The 14,481-nt window shown below is 34.9% G+C and overlaps 1 protein-coding gene across 1 annotated transcript; it reads left to right on the forward strand.

The window, feature by feature from the left end:
* Positions 1-5,312: 5,312 nt before the first annotated feature.
* LOC103500555 (GBF-interacting protein 1-like) lies at positions 5,313-14,392 on the forward strand. Its single transcript, XM_051085577.1, has 11 exons — positions 5,313-5,842; positions 7,223-7,266; positions 7,628-7,733; positions 8,006-8,135; positions 8,256-8,617; positions 8,714-8,893; positions 9,967-10,369; positions 11,015-11,315; positions 11,605-11,763; positions 12,071-12,559; positions 13,456-14,392. Exons 1-11 carry the CDS (start codon positions 5,677-5,679, stop codon positions 13,753-13,755), a joined length of 2,640 nt encoding a protein of 879 aa, XP_050941534.1. The 5' UTR covers positions 5,313-5,676; the 3' UTR covers positions 13,756-14,392.
* The last annotated feature ends 89 nt before the right edge of the window (positions 14,393-14,481 follow it).

Raw genomic sequence — 14,481 nt, forward strand, 5'->3', positions numbered from 1 at the left:
GAAACCCTAAAACTAGGTTTCCATAAATTAGGCTCCAAACAAGAGTTAGGGTAATGGAAACTCAACCCTACAGTGATAAATTGGGACCCAAACAGCCCCTAAAAGTTCAAAGACAAAATGAAATTATCTAAAACGTAAAGAGTATATAGTAATTTTTCTAAAACATTAAAGTGAGTTAGATTGAAACTTTTAAAAGTAAAATGTGAGACGCCATATCTAATCATTTAGACTAAATTCAAAGTTTGAAACCAATGTTTCATTTGACTTCTTAAATAACAATAAAAATATGTGAACAAAACTTTGGTAGAGTTTGCTAAAACATAAGGATTAAATCAATTAGTTAGATCAAGAAATTTGTAAATCTAATGGGAATATGTCATTTTATTTCTTTTTGTTTCTTCACTACAGGGAAAAAAATTAAATTTTTGTACGTAACGTACCGAGTTTAGGAGAGAGAAATAAATGAACTGATATCACATCTAAATAAGAGGATTCTATGAACATGAAAGTATTGGAATTTGTGTCCTAAAACTCGTACTTTGTTGTTTGATTCAATAAAATTTATTATTGAATGCTATAATCTTAAAACCAATAAACTAAGGTCCCAAGGCTATTTTACTAAGTTTGTCATATATACTTGAACTTTATGTAGAGACATAAACATAGATTAAGTTCAAGTTAATAGTCCAAATGGTCTATAGTGTATGAATAAAGGTTAGGCGCCTTATTGTGGTTAAACATTATGGATGTGACCTGCTCCGTAGTTAGTACAGACGATGTAATCGTTCATGTAGAAACATGGGAGTGGGGGCATCCTATGTAAATGGTTTGCATAAGACTGGAACCACGAAATAGTCACTTTTAGTTATAACACCGTAAACTATAAACTGACTATTTCATTTATGATGACCTAGGTAACTTGATCTTAATCTTGAGCTAACTATGAACTTCTGTTCATTCGGTAGTATCTTTAGATCTGCATAGGTGAGGGCAGCTCAACATCGCTGGTCCAATAAGCCTCCCATTTCAAGGATAAGACCGAGTTGATAGCTAGGGACATAGGGTGCAAGATGGAGTTCACTCTTACCCACTTCTGGGATAGTAGATAGGTTGTTCCCTTAAGGACTGAATCCAAGTCTTGAACAAGGGGTCCCACCTTCTTATTGGCCCGAGAAGGATTCTGGTTTATAGGTTGGACCTTAAACCAATTGTTCAATAGTGGATCAATGGGTCTTAAGGAACAAGATGTAGTCTTGGGAGTAAAACGGTATTTTGACCCAACCGAGATTACGAACAACCTGTGAATGATCGACTTACTCATCATGGTTATATCAGGTGGACAGAAATATATCTATATTGAGGGGAGTGTAACTAAAAGTCTTTAGTGGAATGACTTTTTAGTTAACGAATGTTGATTAACTTTGGTCTAAAAGAGTTTAGCCAGTTAATCTCAAATCGTTGGAGCCCATGATCTATAGGTCCATTAGGTTCCCCTACTAGCTCATTTGGATTCAACTAAGAACAAGTATGTTGAAGTAATTCAAATTGTTCGAATCAAGAAAAGAGAGAGAAACCAACAAATATATTAGATATAAGTCGGTAGATATAAACTTTAAGCTTTGTGTTTAAATATGATTTAAATATGAATATAGATTCATATTTAAAAGCTTGAAAATTTTGGAAACGGTCAAAATTGTAAAATTCAACATGTTGACTTTTAACTGTGAACTTTGACCGGATTTATATTCAAATATGATTTGAATTTTAGAAAAATGAATACGGATTCATACTCGGGAGATTATAATTAGTCAAGACGGGAAAATAGTAAGAAGTAAAAAAAAAGTTGACTTTTGACTAAGAAAAGTCAAAGTTTGACTTTGACTTAAGTTGGTCAATGACCAAAATGTCCCCTTGACTAATTACTTAATTAATTAACAGTTAATGGGAAATGTGGCAGATTATTGTGAATATGAAGCCACTAATTTCATTAAAGAGTTAATGAATTGATTAGATGTTGATAAGATATGAAGCAATTTACATGCAATTTGCATGTAAATTTCATATAAAACTTCTCATTATCGAATGAGAAAAAGGATGATGTTTTCTCTAAAAAAATACCTAAACGATTCACTCCCATCTCTCTCTAAAATAATTCTTCGCATAACCGAGTCCCACAACTCCGTTCTTAGTCATAAGTATAGTAGGTCAGCTTGGTGGTTGTCCTTGTTCAAGATATTCATGCAAAGAAGCGTTGGATTAAAGAAGAAGTTCATAACTACAAAGGTAAGAACATCGTTTACCTTTTGGCTTTTCGTTATCGCATAGTAGATGCATGTTAACTTCTAAATCGTTTAGATGCATATAGAGTAAAGCATGATCCTTTAAATTTCGTTGCTGCATGTCTCTAGTGCTTTGTTTTTTTTTTCCATCAGAAAGTGAGCTTAAGAAAAACTTAAAAAGAATTAAAAGTTACTATCTATACCAAGGTGCACCTTATTTTTGGTGACTCGATCATAGGAATACATATTTAAATCCTAAATATTATTTTGGAGATGTGTGGACCTATCACAATTTGGTGAATTCGAGCAATATCATTCCTCGAGAGTCGTCAAGAAAGTCACATTTCATGTTGAAGAGTTCTGTTCGTGCATTGTGGAGGTTTTTTCTCCCTATAGAGGTGGGTTTGCTGAGTCATTAAATTATGGTCTTTGCCTCATTTAGGCTGCTGAAAGATCAACGCTGACGCGTAAGGATGCTAGGGGTGTTATTTATTCATTAGTGACTCCTTTGGATCACTTATTATTGCTAGGTGCGGTGAGGTCAAATTGGGACATAGAAAATCTAGAAGTGATTAAAGGGTTGTATCGACATTTACTACTTAGTTCCATCCTCCTATTTGTTGGAGTATGATTGTGCTTAACTTATCAACCCCATTAATAGGGTGGGGGTTATTATGTATTGTTTTATTTTGGACTCAGTCCTTGTTTTGGGATCACTGTTCGAACTTTTGAGAATGGTGCTGCTCACTGCCTTGCTCAAAGGGCTATTTAATTTGTTGGGTGTAGTTGTAGGGTTTGTTTTGTCCCTAGTTCTTCCTTTTCTGGTGATGTTGTTGGGGATTTTTCTGTGACGGAATGATTCTCTTCTGTGAGTGAGAAGTGTTGTTTATTAGGCTATGGTTAGCTTTTTTATAATATTTCTTCTTAAGAAAATATCTACTATTCATATTCATGGAACAATGTCGACCATTTAAATAATGGACCTTTAAAACCAATAACTAAAATACTAAAAATCTAAATTATGTAAATGTCTACTTATTCGTTTCAATACTAAATTCAATTTTTGAAAATGGTAAAGTTGTAACATTTGATTCTTTTTTTCTCTCGAATATATCGTATTATCTTTAGTTTATTAATGTTTCTTGGATCAGAGAATTACTACAATGCAAACACGAACTATAGTTATTTTAGATTGTAAATTGTAGTTGCTTGAATACAAAAAAATTCTTAAAAGATGAACAGCTATAGTGATTACATCGAATGGATTAGTTATATCCTTCCACTTAGATGTTATTGTCTTTTTATTGTTTTTTGTAATGGATAACAAAATTATAGAGATAGAAAAGTGAACATATATACTTTATAAAGTTATTATATAAGATATGAGATTCAATTACTACTATCTAATTAAAATTTGTTTTATTGTATAACACGTTTTAGAATAATAATAAAGCATGTGTCTATATTTTTAAAGAATTATAGATATAGCAAAGTCCATATGTGACATACTTCAACAAAAGATATAGTATATCGTTCAAATATTGAGGACTAAATCTAAATTGTCATAATTACAAATAATTTTAAATTAAGTTTGATTATCATGATCGTATTTGTTTCTAAATTACTCTCTTTAAAAAAATGATAAAAAAATAAACTAATTAATGTGACTATCTATCAAGCTTAATAGTATATTTCTTTGTTTATCCTATTTGAACTTGACTTTAACGAGACAAATGTAATTCATGGTGCAAAATAAATTATCTGACGGTTATTTGTTATATTTAAGTAAGTTTGTTATAATTATGTCATTCATCATTAATATCATGATGGCTGAGCTGGCTTATACGTAACTTACTTATTAAATATTAACTAAACGAAAATTATGATTTGGTTTCATTTTATTTTAATCAACCCTTAGTCAATATGTCAAAGGATTGGGAAAACATTGCATTTGAATAGCAAAATAAAAAAAAAGTAAAACTAATACAAATATTAATATTAATTTACCAAAGGCTAAGTATAACATATTTTTTAAAAAATAAATACAAATTATTATCATGAACCTAAAAAATTAGGTCAATTCACTTCTACACAATTCATTTAGTTAAAGATATTGAAAAATATTGCATTTGAATTAGTAATCGATAGAAAGTCTAAATTCTTCGACACATAGATTACAAAAGAAAATATCACTCAAATCATTAAAATAAGGAGAAGAAAATATCACTCAAATCATTAAAATAACGAGACATTTATTACACATTCTTACTCTTTGTCCTCCGATTGCTCAATCATACACAACTAATTGAACTAAACAAATTGCAATTAGTCTGTGTTGTTCGACAAATTTCAAATTTCAAACTTCAATTTGAATTGACGTAAAAACAATTCAAATAATGAAAATGTCCTAAGTAATATTTTTTTTTGTAAACATATCTCAGTTACCATTCTATAAGTTAGGATTCGATCTTTCACCCTATGATTATTGAATTGGAAAAAATGAAAATATGAAGAGGAAAGTCTAAGTATCCATCGAACTTAAAAAAACACAATAAATTCAATAAACAAACTCTTCTATCCCTATAAAATTCAAATGCTTGACATACAATTACCACAATATTTTTGTCGTCAGTAAAAGCATTAAACCTCTTGTCTAGAAGTAGATAAACCGTATATTACGTAAGTAAACAATACTCATTTTTACAATAATCATTATATTTTGTTGATGGTGAAGGCATATTAATATATGAGCTGAGTTTGAGTTTGAGTTTGAGTTTGAGTTTGGGTTGTTTTTGATATGAGAGAATGACACACCCCATAAGATATTAGAATATTTAAATAAAAAGCAATTGAATTAAACCTAGGTATAATTTCCAATCCAGCCGGACAGCATATCCTTAAAAGACATCTCATGTAATTTTCTTTCCCATATTATTACGAATTAATAATAATAATAATAATAATAACAATAATAATAAAACAAATATAAAAAGAAAAAAAGAGGGTGAAATCCCCAAAAAGCCCTATACTCCTCTATTACACTACTCTCTTCCTACAACTCTTCTCTCTCTTCCCCCTTTCATTTCTTTCCCTCTTTGTTCTTCTTCGTCTTCTTCACAACCAAATAGATCAATTTTTTCATTTTCTTTTCTTTTTTTTTTTTACAAACCCCTCTCCCCTTTCTCTCACAGCTTAGTTTTCCTCCATACCCTCTCAAATCTGGGTTTTTCTTCTCTGTTTGCTGTTCTTTCTCTTTGTTTTTCTTCACTTTTACCCCTTCCCTTCTGCCCCTTCTGCCCCTTTTCACCGATTACTGTTTTCTCTTTTCTCTCTCTGTCAAGTTTTTTTCTTTTTCTTTCTTCATCCTGTATTTGGGGTTTCTTGGTTGTGAAGAAGGATGAGTGGTGGTGGGTCTAGGGCTTCTTCAATCCCCAACTGTGTGAGGAAGACGATCGAGAATATTAAGGAGATCACGGGCAATCATAGTGATGATGAGATTTATGCAATGCTTAAAGAATGTTCTATGGATCCCAATGAGACTGCTCAAAAGCTTCTTCTTCAGGGTACTCTTTATGTTTGCTTCTACGACTCTTTTGCTCTTCTGGGTTTTCATTGCTTTGCTCTTTGAATCTTTGTGATCCAAACTTTGGTGTACCCTTCTCTGTTTTGTGGTCTTTATGGAGTTCATCGACTTCTGGGTTGTGGGATTCTCGGATTTCAGCTTCGGTCTCTTGCTTTAGTGACTATTTGAGTTGACATTAATTCCACTATTGTGTTGTTTCTGTTTATTTTCTTTGCTTATTTTAATGGCTGGACTTCAATTGGATTAACATATCCTCTTGGCCGTTTTGATCCCTTCTCTTTTTATGAAAGTGAGTTTAGAGCCATTTTAACCTTTTCTTACGTGGGATTTTTTTTATTCAATAGTTCGCAATCTTTTTTAGGAGCTTTGGGTTGTTTCTGATTGTGGATGGGGATCTTGTTTTATTCAATTTCTTGAAGTTGTAATGGGCTTTAGTGTACTCATTTTGTGTTTTCTCTCTTCTTTAGTCTCCGGTTATTGGTTGATTTATTGGAAACCCGAGGGTTTTTAACTAGTTTACATTAGGAACAAGGTTCATGCTAAAAAGCTCGAAGTTGGACCTTGAGTTGGGTTGATCGGTCTGCCTACGGTGAGAACCGGTCAGGCTTGTTCTGTGCACTCCTGGCCTTAACTGGCCAGGGCGTGCCTCCGGCGCCGTTACTATAAAAAAAAGTAAAACAAGGTTCATGCTTTTGTTGGGTCTTTTGGGTTGTGCAAAGCTTGCCAATAAAGCTAACATTAACCTTTTGGACATAGTATAATTTTGCTTTTATTATCAACTGTGTTTTTCTTTGGAATATTCATCAACTAGTGGGTTTATCATTTATAAAGTATTTTTTTCAATGCAAGGGAGAATACCAACAATTTGAGCATGTCACAGTTCTTCCCAAGAATGGATAACTCTCTGATTTCCCATGTACTGGACATAGTAAAGTCTTGCATCTATTAGTTTTCACTTTGATATCTTTGTTTTTGAACTGCTGACTTTTTAGGTTGTCATAAAGTACTATACAATAGGTTTTAGAGAAAGCTGTTTGTTCTCCAGCGAGAAGCTTCTATTGAATTTATTTATCATGGCACTTGTACTCTAAACTATTAATTCAAACCCTTTTATTGTATGTTAGTTTTCCCCCTTATAACTATTTTAACTGAGTTTTAGTGGGTAATTGGAACTTTAAAGCAATATTAATAATTGAAATAAACTCTCTTTGTTGGGTGTTTTTGAGAATTTTCCTAGTTTTATGTAATTTTCTATTTCTATTTAAAAGATAAAAGAAAGTGGTTCTTGTTTCCCATCGCCCTATTTCTTTTCTTTGTGTTTGTTTAGACAATATTAACAGCGGTCCATGTTGTTCTTCAGATACATTTCATGAAGTGAAGAGCAAACGTGAGAGGAGAAAAGAGGTAACACCTATTACAGCATGTTGATTACTTATGGTACCCACATTTTGTTTAGTAGATATCATCTATTGCGCCTGTGAGCCTCGAGTTATTTCAACCCCTTGGGCTCTTTAATTATTGTTATTATTGCTGTCTTCTCGGTGGAGGACCATTGATGAAGAGGTGTAATCATTTCATCATTCTTTTGATCAAATTGACAACTTGTTTTGTTTTGGTAATATGACCATTCATCTCTGAACACACATTGTTTGAGGTGTTCTGTCTTATGTGTTTGATTGGTTTTTGTTCGATAAGCTTTCTAACCTAAAACAATAAACTAATTCTTTATCTCCCACCCAACAAACTCAAAATACTGTTATTGTAGAATGCAAACAATCGAGAGTCTGTAGAGTCACGGTGGAAAACAGGCATGCAGGGAAGGGGTGGTAGAGGTGGTCGTATAAATTCTTCTCCTCGTTATATTTCTCATGGTAAGCTGTTGTGAAAGATATTTGCTTCTGCTGCATTTTGTATGTTTATATCATAAACACCATAGCATTTCTTTTGTTCACTTTATGTTATGATGTACTTAAGATAACACAAACACTTGTTTAATTTCAGAACTTCTTTTTCTTTCTTCAAAAGCCATCAGTGCTTTGTTGTTATGAATTCTCCTTAGGTTTTTCCAGTTTTTTCCTCAGTATTGATGAGTTCAATCTGGTAATGTTAGTTGTATTATTTGTAAACTCCTACTTGTGATCAGATACTGGGGGTGGCCGGAACCCTGGACCTGGAAGAGAGAATGGAGTAAATCAAGCAATTGAGAAGAGTGGCTCGTTATCCATGCCTACTTCTCAAGAGACAAAAAATAAAGAAAAAATACCAGTAACAAGGTGATTATGTTTCATTTTGTATTCTCAATTGTTCTAAGTTGATTGTCTGAGTTGCAATTTTACATGTAACCTTGAGTATGAATATTGTGAACAAGTAGATGCTAAGGGTGTTTTTTGCAGTTCCCCAACTGTTGGAAACGGTGCCACAAATGTAGCTTTGGGGAATGTTGCTGAAGCAACTTCATCTTCAGCAGACATAAGTGGTAAGGGGAGTGCATTGGCTCCTATAAATGCAAACAAGAACCCAAACCGTGTGCTTGGTACAAGGCCCTCAAGTGAGCGGCCCATACCGAACTCTGACAACAGCATAGTACCAATCACAGTGGCGTCTTCATCAACGGCATTGAGCTCCTCATCTTTAGATCCATCCAGTGAGGCACAACTACCAGGTTCGGTGAATGCAATTACATGTGATGGGGGAAGCTTATCGCATCCTAATGAATCGAGCACAGCTAATCTCGTGGAAAATAAATTAATTCTTGGTCAGCACAGGACTATCGATTTGTTTCTTCGATTACTGTTGTAATCTTTTGACTTATGGTTAAACTAATATTTTTTGTTTGCATTGGCTGAAATAGAGACTTTGGAGATTAGCAACTCTCTGGCTCAGGAAAACCAACGAATTAAATCTCCAAAAGTTGAGGAGAGCCCGCTCAATGAGATTTCGCCACCTTCTGTGTCATTACAGGGCAGCTCTGCTGCCAGTTTACCTTCTAATCATAATAAACGGCCACAACAAGTAATTGGTCCTCATAAAGGTACAACATTTGTTTTGGTTCCTCTACATTGACTTGACTACTTCAGTTGACGATGCTAGTTTACCTTCAAATCATAATAAACGGCCACAATTAATTGTTTCTCATATAGGTATAAAATTAGTTTTGTATCGGTTCCTCTATGTGCCGGTTTGATTACTTGTGAAAATACTTGGAGTTCTGATGGCTCTATTCCTCATATCACAAAATTGATAACTTACAAAGACAACCAGATGATAACACATGTCTTGATTCTCTTAACATAAAGTCCATCCACTCTCAACATCTCCTTCAAAAAAGTTGAAGAAAAGGGATAAACTTTCGTAATTGGATCCTTTCCAAAGACTTGCTTGTTTTTGTTTTTCCTTTATTCTATCCTATATTATATTAGTTTATATATATATAATATAGTGATAGAAATAATGATCATGGTCAAGAAAAGAAAGAACTAAAGTCACCTCAATTATGTCCAGCTAATTTTTGTTTGAAGCCAGACTAACACCAAACTTTTGGATGATATTACCCCTAATGCTTATGGAAATTCCATTCAGGACTCAAAGCTTTCAATTTCTTCTCCTTAGGATTTAAGCCTTCCAAAGCTTGACGAAAACGAAGGGCATTCACAGCAAAATATTTTTTGAACTATCAGTACTCGCTAACTATGAAAACTCCAAATCATTGTTGATTACTTCTTCTAAGGATGCCAAGCTTTTCATTCCAGAAATGAAAAGAGATTAATGCTCCAAAATAAAAAGTAAACAAAACAAAGTAAAATACAAAACCAGACAGATCAACTAAAAAGGAAGAATAAAACTCACCGAGTTCCTATTCAAATCTTGGATGGAATAACCATTGACAATATTGTTGAGTATTACAACATAGTAGTTGAGAAATTCATCTAATCTATATCTCAAATTGGCTTAGTTAAGTAGTCTACTACATATGACCACTTGGTCGAATTCAAGGTTTTGTATTCAGATGTTTGGTCCACTTGAATTTAATTTTTAATCTTTGTTAAAAAAAATTTAACATGCACATAATAGTGACTGCTTGTACATGGTTTACATACATGACAGCTAGTTCTAATAAGGAATGGAAACCAAAAACGACAAGTTCGGTTGTTGTCCAGCGATCGAGAACTGTTGGTGCGGCTGCTGCTGCATCTGAGGTTCCAGGCATTGTCATTGATGGCACTGAACATTTAGAGCCTGTTTCAAGGGTCCTTGATTCAGAAGAGGCTACTATGAAACTGCAGAAGAAATTGGAAGAGTTGCATGTATCTAAAAGCCAGCTTGTTATTCTTCCAAACCACATCCAGGTTCCTGAATCTGAACGATCAAAGCTAAGCTTTGGAAGTTTCGGCATTGGTTTTGGGGTTTCTACCATTGTTCCAAGTGGTCAGGAGATTGACCAGAAACATACACCTGTTTCTGAAGCGTCAGTGGATGCGGATGAAAATGTAGAGGATGAAGCTTCGAGGTCGGCAATTACAGCTGTTAATTTGTTTTTAACTATGTCATTGTTTGAGTATTTCACTTCTGCTGAACCTTTTTTTTCTTATGTGTGTGGGGGAGGGGGGGGGGGGGGCTTAAAGCTCTTTTTTATTTTCTTCTCTGACTGTTATTCGATGCATTTGGGAATTAAGTAGGGGTAACAAGATGTCGTTTTGTACGGAAGTCTGTTTGCAACTTCATTTCCAGTGTCTCTTATGAGAGTACTTCCCTGTTTTTGATTTAAGAAGATTGTATATCGTGAATTCTAATTTTTTATTTTTTATTTTTCTTTTTGTGTGTGTTAGATCTCCTCCTAGTACATTTTTTTTTTAATTCTTCTAGTACATTCTTGTATTAGAAAAGTTAATAGTGCTGGTAGTCCATATGCTACAATGATCCATCTAGCTCTCTCTTGCTCTCTGCTTCTTGAAAATGATGTTTTCTGGTGTTATTTTGGTGATCATAGCAAGATGTGGGAAGTATTTAATATTTTAGAATGAAGCTTTTTTTTCTTTTTTTTTTTTTTGGGGGGGGGGGGGGGGGGTGGTGGTGTTATTATTCCTTATTAGTGAAGAATGAGAAATTGGTGTAACAACCTTTTGTTTACAAAACTTACATGATTTCCTTTCAGTTATCCCAATGCCTTGAGAAGTACTGAAGAAGTGGATTCTCCTGATCATCCACAATCCCCCATTCGTGTGCCTGAGGATTTATCGGCCACTGGAGGTGAACTTCCATCAAGCACAATTCAGGAGTTCAATGATTTAAAGCAGGAGACAGTATTACCTTCCGGAGGTCACACAAACTCTGTGCCCCAAACTTCTTCAAGTTACAGTTTTGGATTTATCTCCCCTGTAGTTGGGAGTCAGATTACAGCTGTTGAAAACTCTGATGCTCAAGGCCGCGACGCTTCCCGTCTTCCCAGCTATGTCGTAAGCACTCAACATAATGCTTTATTATATGCCAATCTCTTGAGTTTTGTATGGTTAACTTGTAACATCTTCAGAGTTTCTAACATACATAATACTTTTTTATATGCCGATCTCAAGTTTTGTATGGTTAACTTGTAACATCTTCAGTGTCTCACGATGTTAGATACGAATCTCCTTATTGATTTAGAGTGGCTATTTCATTCTTCTTAGTGTCATGGTGGTCATGCCAATGAGCTTCATTGTCCAATAAAATTTATTGAAAATTTCATATTTGCTACATTTCTTGTAGGTTCAACAACCTTTTGATCCTTCGAGTTACTATGCTCAGTTTTACCGGTCAGGTGAGAGTGATGGTCGACTTTCCCCCTTTCTTTCTCCTGGAGTTGCTGCTAAGTACAATGGCAATGTTGCGTTGTTGTCTCCTTCAAGTTCTCAATCTCCTCAAGAGGTACTCAGGTTTTTCATATTGTCGTTCGTTTAGGTCTTCATTCAGACATATGTTATAGGGGGTTAATTGTTATGTTACCCCCGGTGTATTGTTCATCCTTCAGTCGTCTCTTATACTAGATTGCTTGTAGTGATAATCTCCTGTTATTCTTATTTTGAGTTTGGTTTGTCATTGGACGCTTAAGATTATGATCAATAAACACCTACGTATTTTGCTTTCACCCTACACAACAACAGAACTTGCAACAATGCAAATTCCTTTATTTGTTTTAAAACCAGTATTTATGCTGTTGTTTGTTTGCTTGTAGGGTGTGGTCTTGACTACAGCAGGTCCAACAGCACTGTTAACTCAAGCTGCTGGGCTCATGCAGAGCTCCATAGCTGTGACTCAGCAGCCTGTCCCCGTTTTCCGACCTCCAGCTGGGGTCCATATTTCTCATTATCCCCCCAACTACCTACCTTATGGTCATTATTTCTCCCCCTTCTATGTTCCACCTCCTCCCATCCATCAATTTGTTGGCAATAATGCATTTCCTCAACAACCTCAAGGAGGCAATATCTATCCAGCTCCGCCAGCAGCAACTGCTGCAGTTAAATATTCAATTCCACAATACAAGATGGGAGCCAATTCTGGTAACTCATCTCACATTGGCGTGCCCAGTGGTTATGGCCCTTATGGCTCTTCAGCATCTGGCTATAGTCCTAGCACTGCTGCACCAGCTGGAAATACCACCGCTAATGAGGACATTGGTGCATCGCAGTTCAAGGAAAATAGTGTATACATCACTGGACCACAGGTTGGTGCTGCCCTTTAATTTTCATTCTCTTCAAATTAATAAGATAATCCATAAGTAATTGTCCTGTATGCTAAATGGTGATGGTGGGCGTGGGAGTGTCGTTATACATGCCAAAAGAGAATAAACTAACTGTGAGAACCGTACACTTTCAGGACCCATCAACTTAAATATTCATAATATGATATTGTTTTTTCTGTTCCTGTCACCACTGTTGTCTCACCTTTGGCCTACGACAAATTGTAACGACAATAAGCTCCAAGTGTGCAACGGAAACTCTGAACACCATAGGAGCTGTTTGATGAAGAATTGAATTGGGGTCTATTGTTGTCCCAGCTCATCTTAGGTTTAGTTGGTGATCTGGGGTGGGAAGTGACAAATCATCCATTTTGTAATAGACAATAAAATGAGGTTGTAATAGTTACAAGCATCATGGAGATCTGATGAACTGGAGGATTCCATAGGCCGCCTTATTGTTTGTGCCAACATTCACGTCAAACTAAGAAAACTGGAACCTTTACTTGATTGGTTTCTTTTGCAAAAGTGGAAGATGAAGTTTTCAAGTCACAAATAGTGTTTGGTAGAAGGAAGAAAATGAAAAAGGGGAAAAGAAAGAAGTAATATATCACCGTTAGCATGCCTTTCGTTGAAAATTTTATTCAATAACTGCTGATGTATGATGATGAACTACTCTCTCAAGTACTAACAGCTTCATAGTGAACAAATACAAAATAACATCTTTTCAAATTACTTCATAATTGAAAAAAGTATTTGAAGAATATAGTTTAGCAAATAATTTGTTAAAAAGAAATATGAAGTAGCCTTTACCAGCAGTCTATGTAATATCTTGAAGTTTGTTGAATGAACAATAATTGGATCCTTTTCCTCTTCGTATTTAGAGTGAAGGTTCAGCTGTGTGGATTGGTGCTCCCGGAAGAGATATGTCGAGTTTGCCCACAAATTCGTTCTACAACCTTCCACCACAGGGTCAACATGTGACCTTTACACCAACACAGACAGGTCATGGTACATTTGCCAGTATCTATCACCCAGCACAAGCAGTAACTCCAGGAACAGTTCACCCGCTTCTGCAACAATCACAAGCTGTGGCTGGAGGAGGAGTCGATACGGTAGGACCCGGAGGTAGCATTTATCAACAACCTCAACACTCGCAGATCAATTGGCCGAGTAACTATTAGGTAACTACAAATCAGAAGCTTTTTTCTTAAAAATTTAATATTGGGATTTTTGGGAGAGCTCCCAGCAATTGTGGATCGAGAAAAGAATATCAGGGGAAGAGTTGGCTATTGACTGGAGAATGTTTTAGAGGAGCAGGAAAGACTGATTCTACTGTTTGCTTGAAGTGAGTACATGAAAGGTGAAGCCCACCTATAACAGATATTTACCATTTTAAGTTAGTTCAACTAGGCATGTGCAGTTGTTCTATTTCTTGCAGCTGGTGCTATATGGAATATCTCTCTCTCTCTCTCTCTCTCTCTCTTTCTCTCTCTCTCTCTCAATTCTTCATTTGATAAGCTTTTTCGAGCGTTTCTATTGTTGAATTCTTCAAACTGAGAGAATTTGCAAGTCAAAAGTGTTGAGAAATCTTTTTGCATTCTTTCTTCTTTAATTTGGAGATCTTATAGGGGCTTTTGAAAGAAAGGTAAGATATAGGCTGGTGAAGAATTTTTCCTTCTCTTTAATTTTTCAGCTACCTTACCTGTAAAGTTATTTGATGATAGCAAGAAAAAAAAGTTGTATTCATGTAATCCAGAAGTGTGAATTGTTTTGGTTGACTGATTTATATTTCAATACTTTAGTTCTCATCTTCCTCAATTAGACACGACCTTTACCATTATTATTTTTCTGTATTATTCTATTTTTTTTCCCTACAAATGTGATGTTTCTTCATTTCCTTCCATGTT

This window comes from Cucumis melo, chromosome 1 (genome assembly GCF_025177605.1).
Source record: "Cucumis melo cultivar AY chromosome 1, USDA_Cmelo_AY_1.0, whole genome shotgun sequence".
NCBI lineage: Eukaryota > Viridiplantae > Streptophyta > Magnoliopsida > Cucurbitales > Cucurbitaceae > Cucumis > Cucumis melo.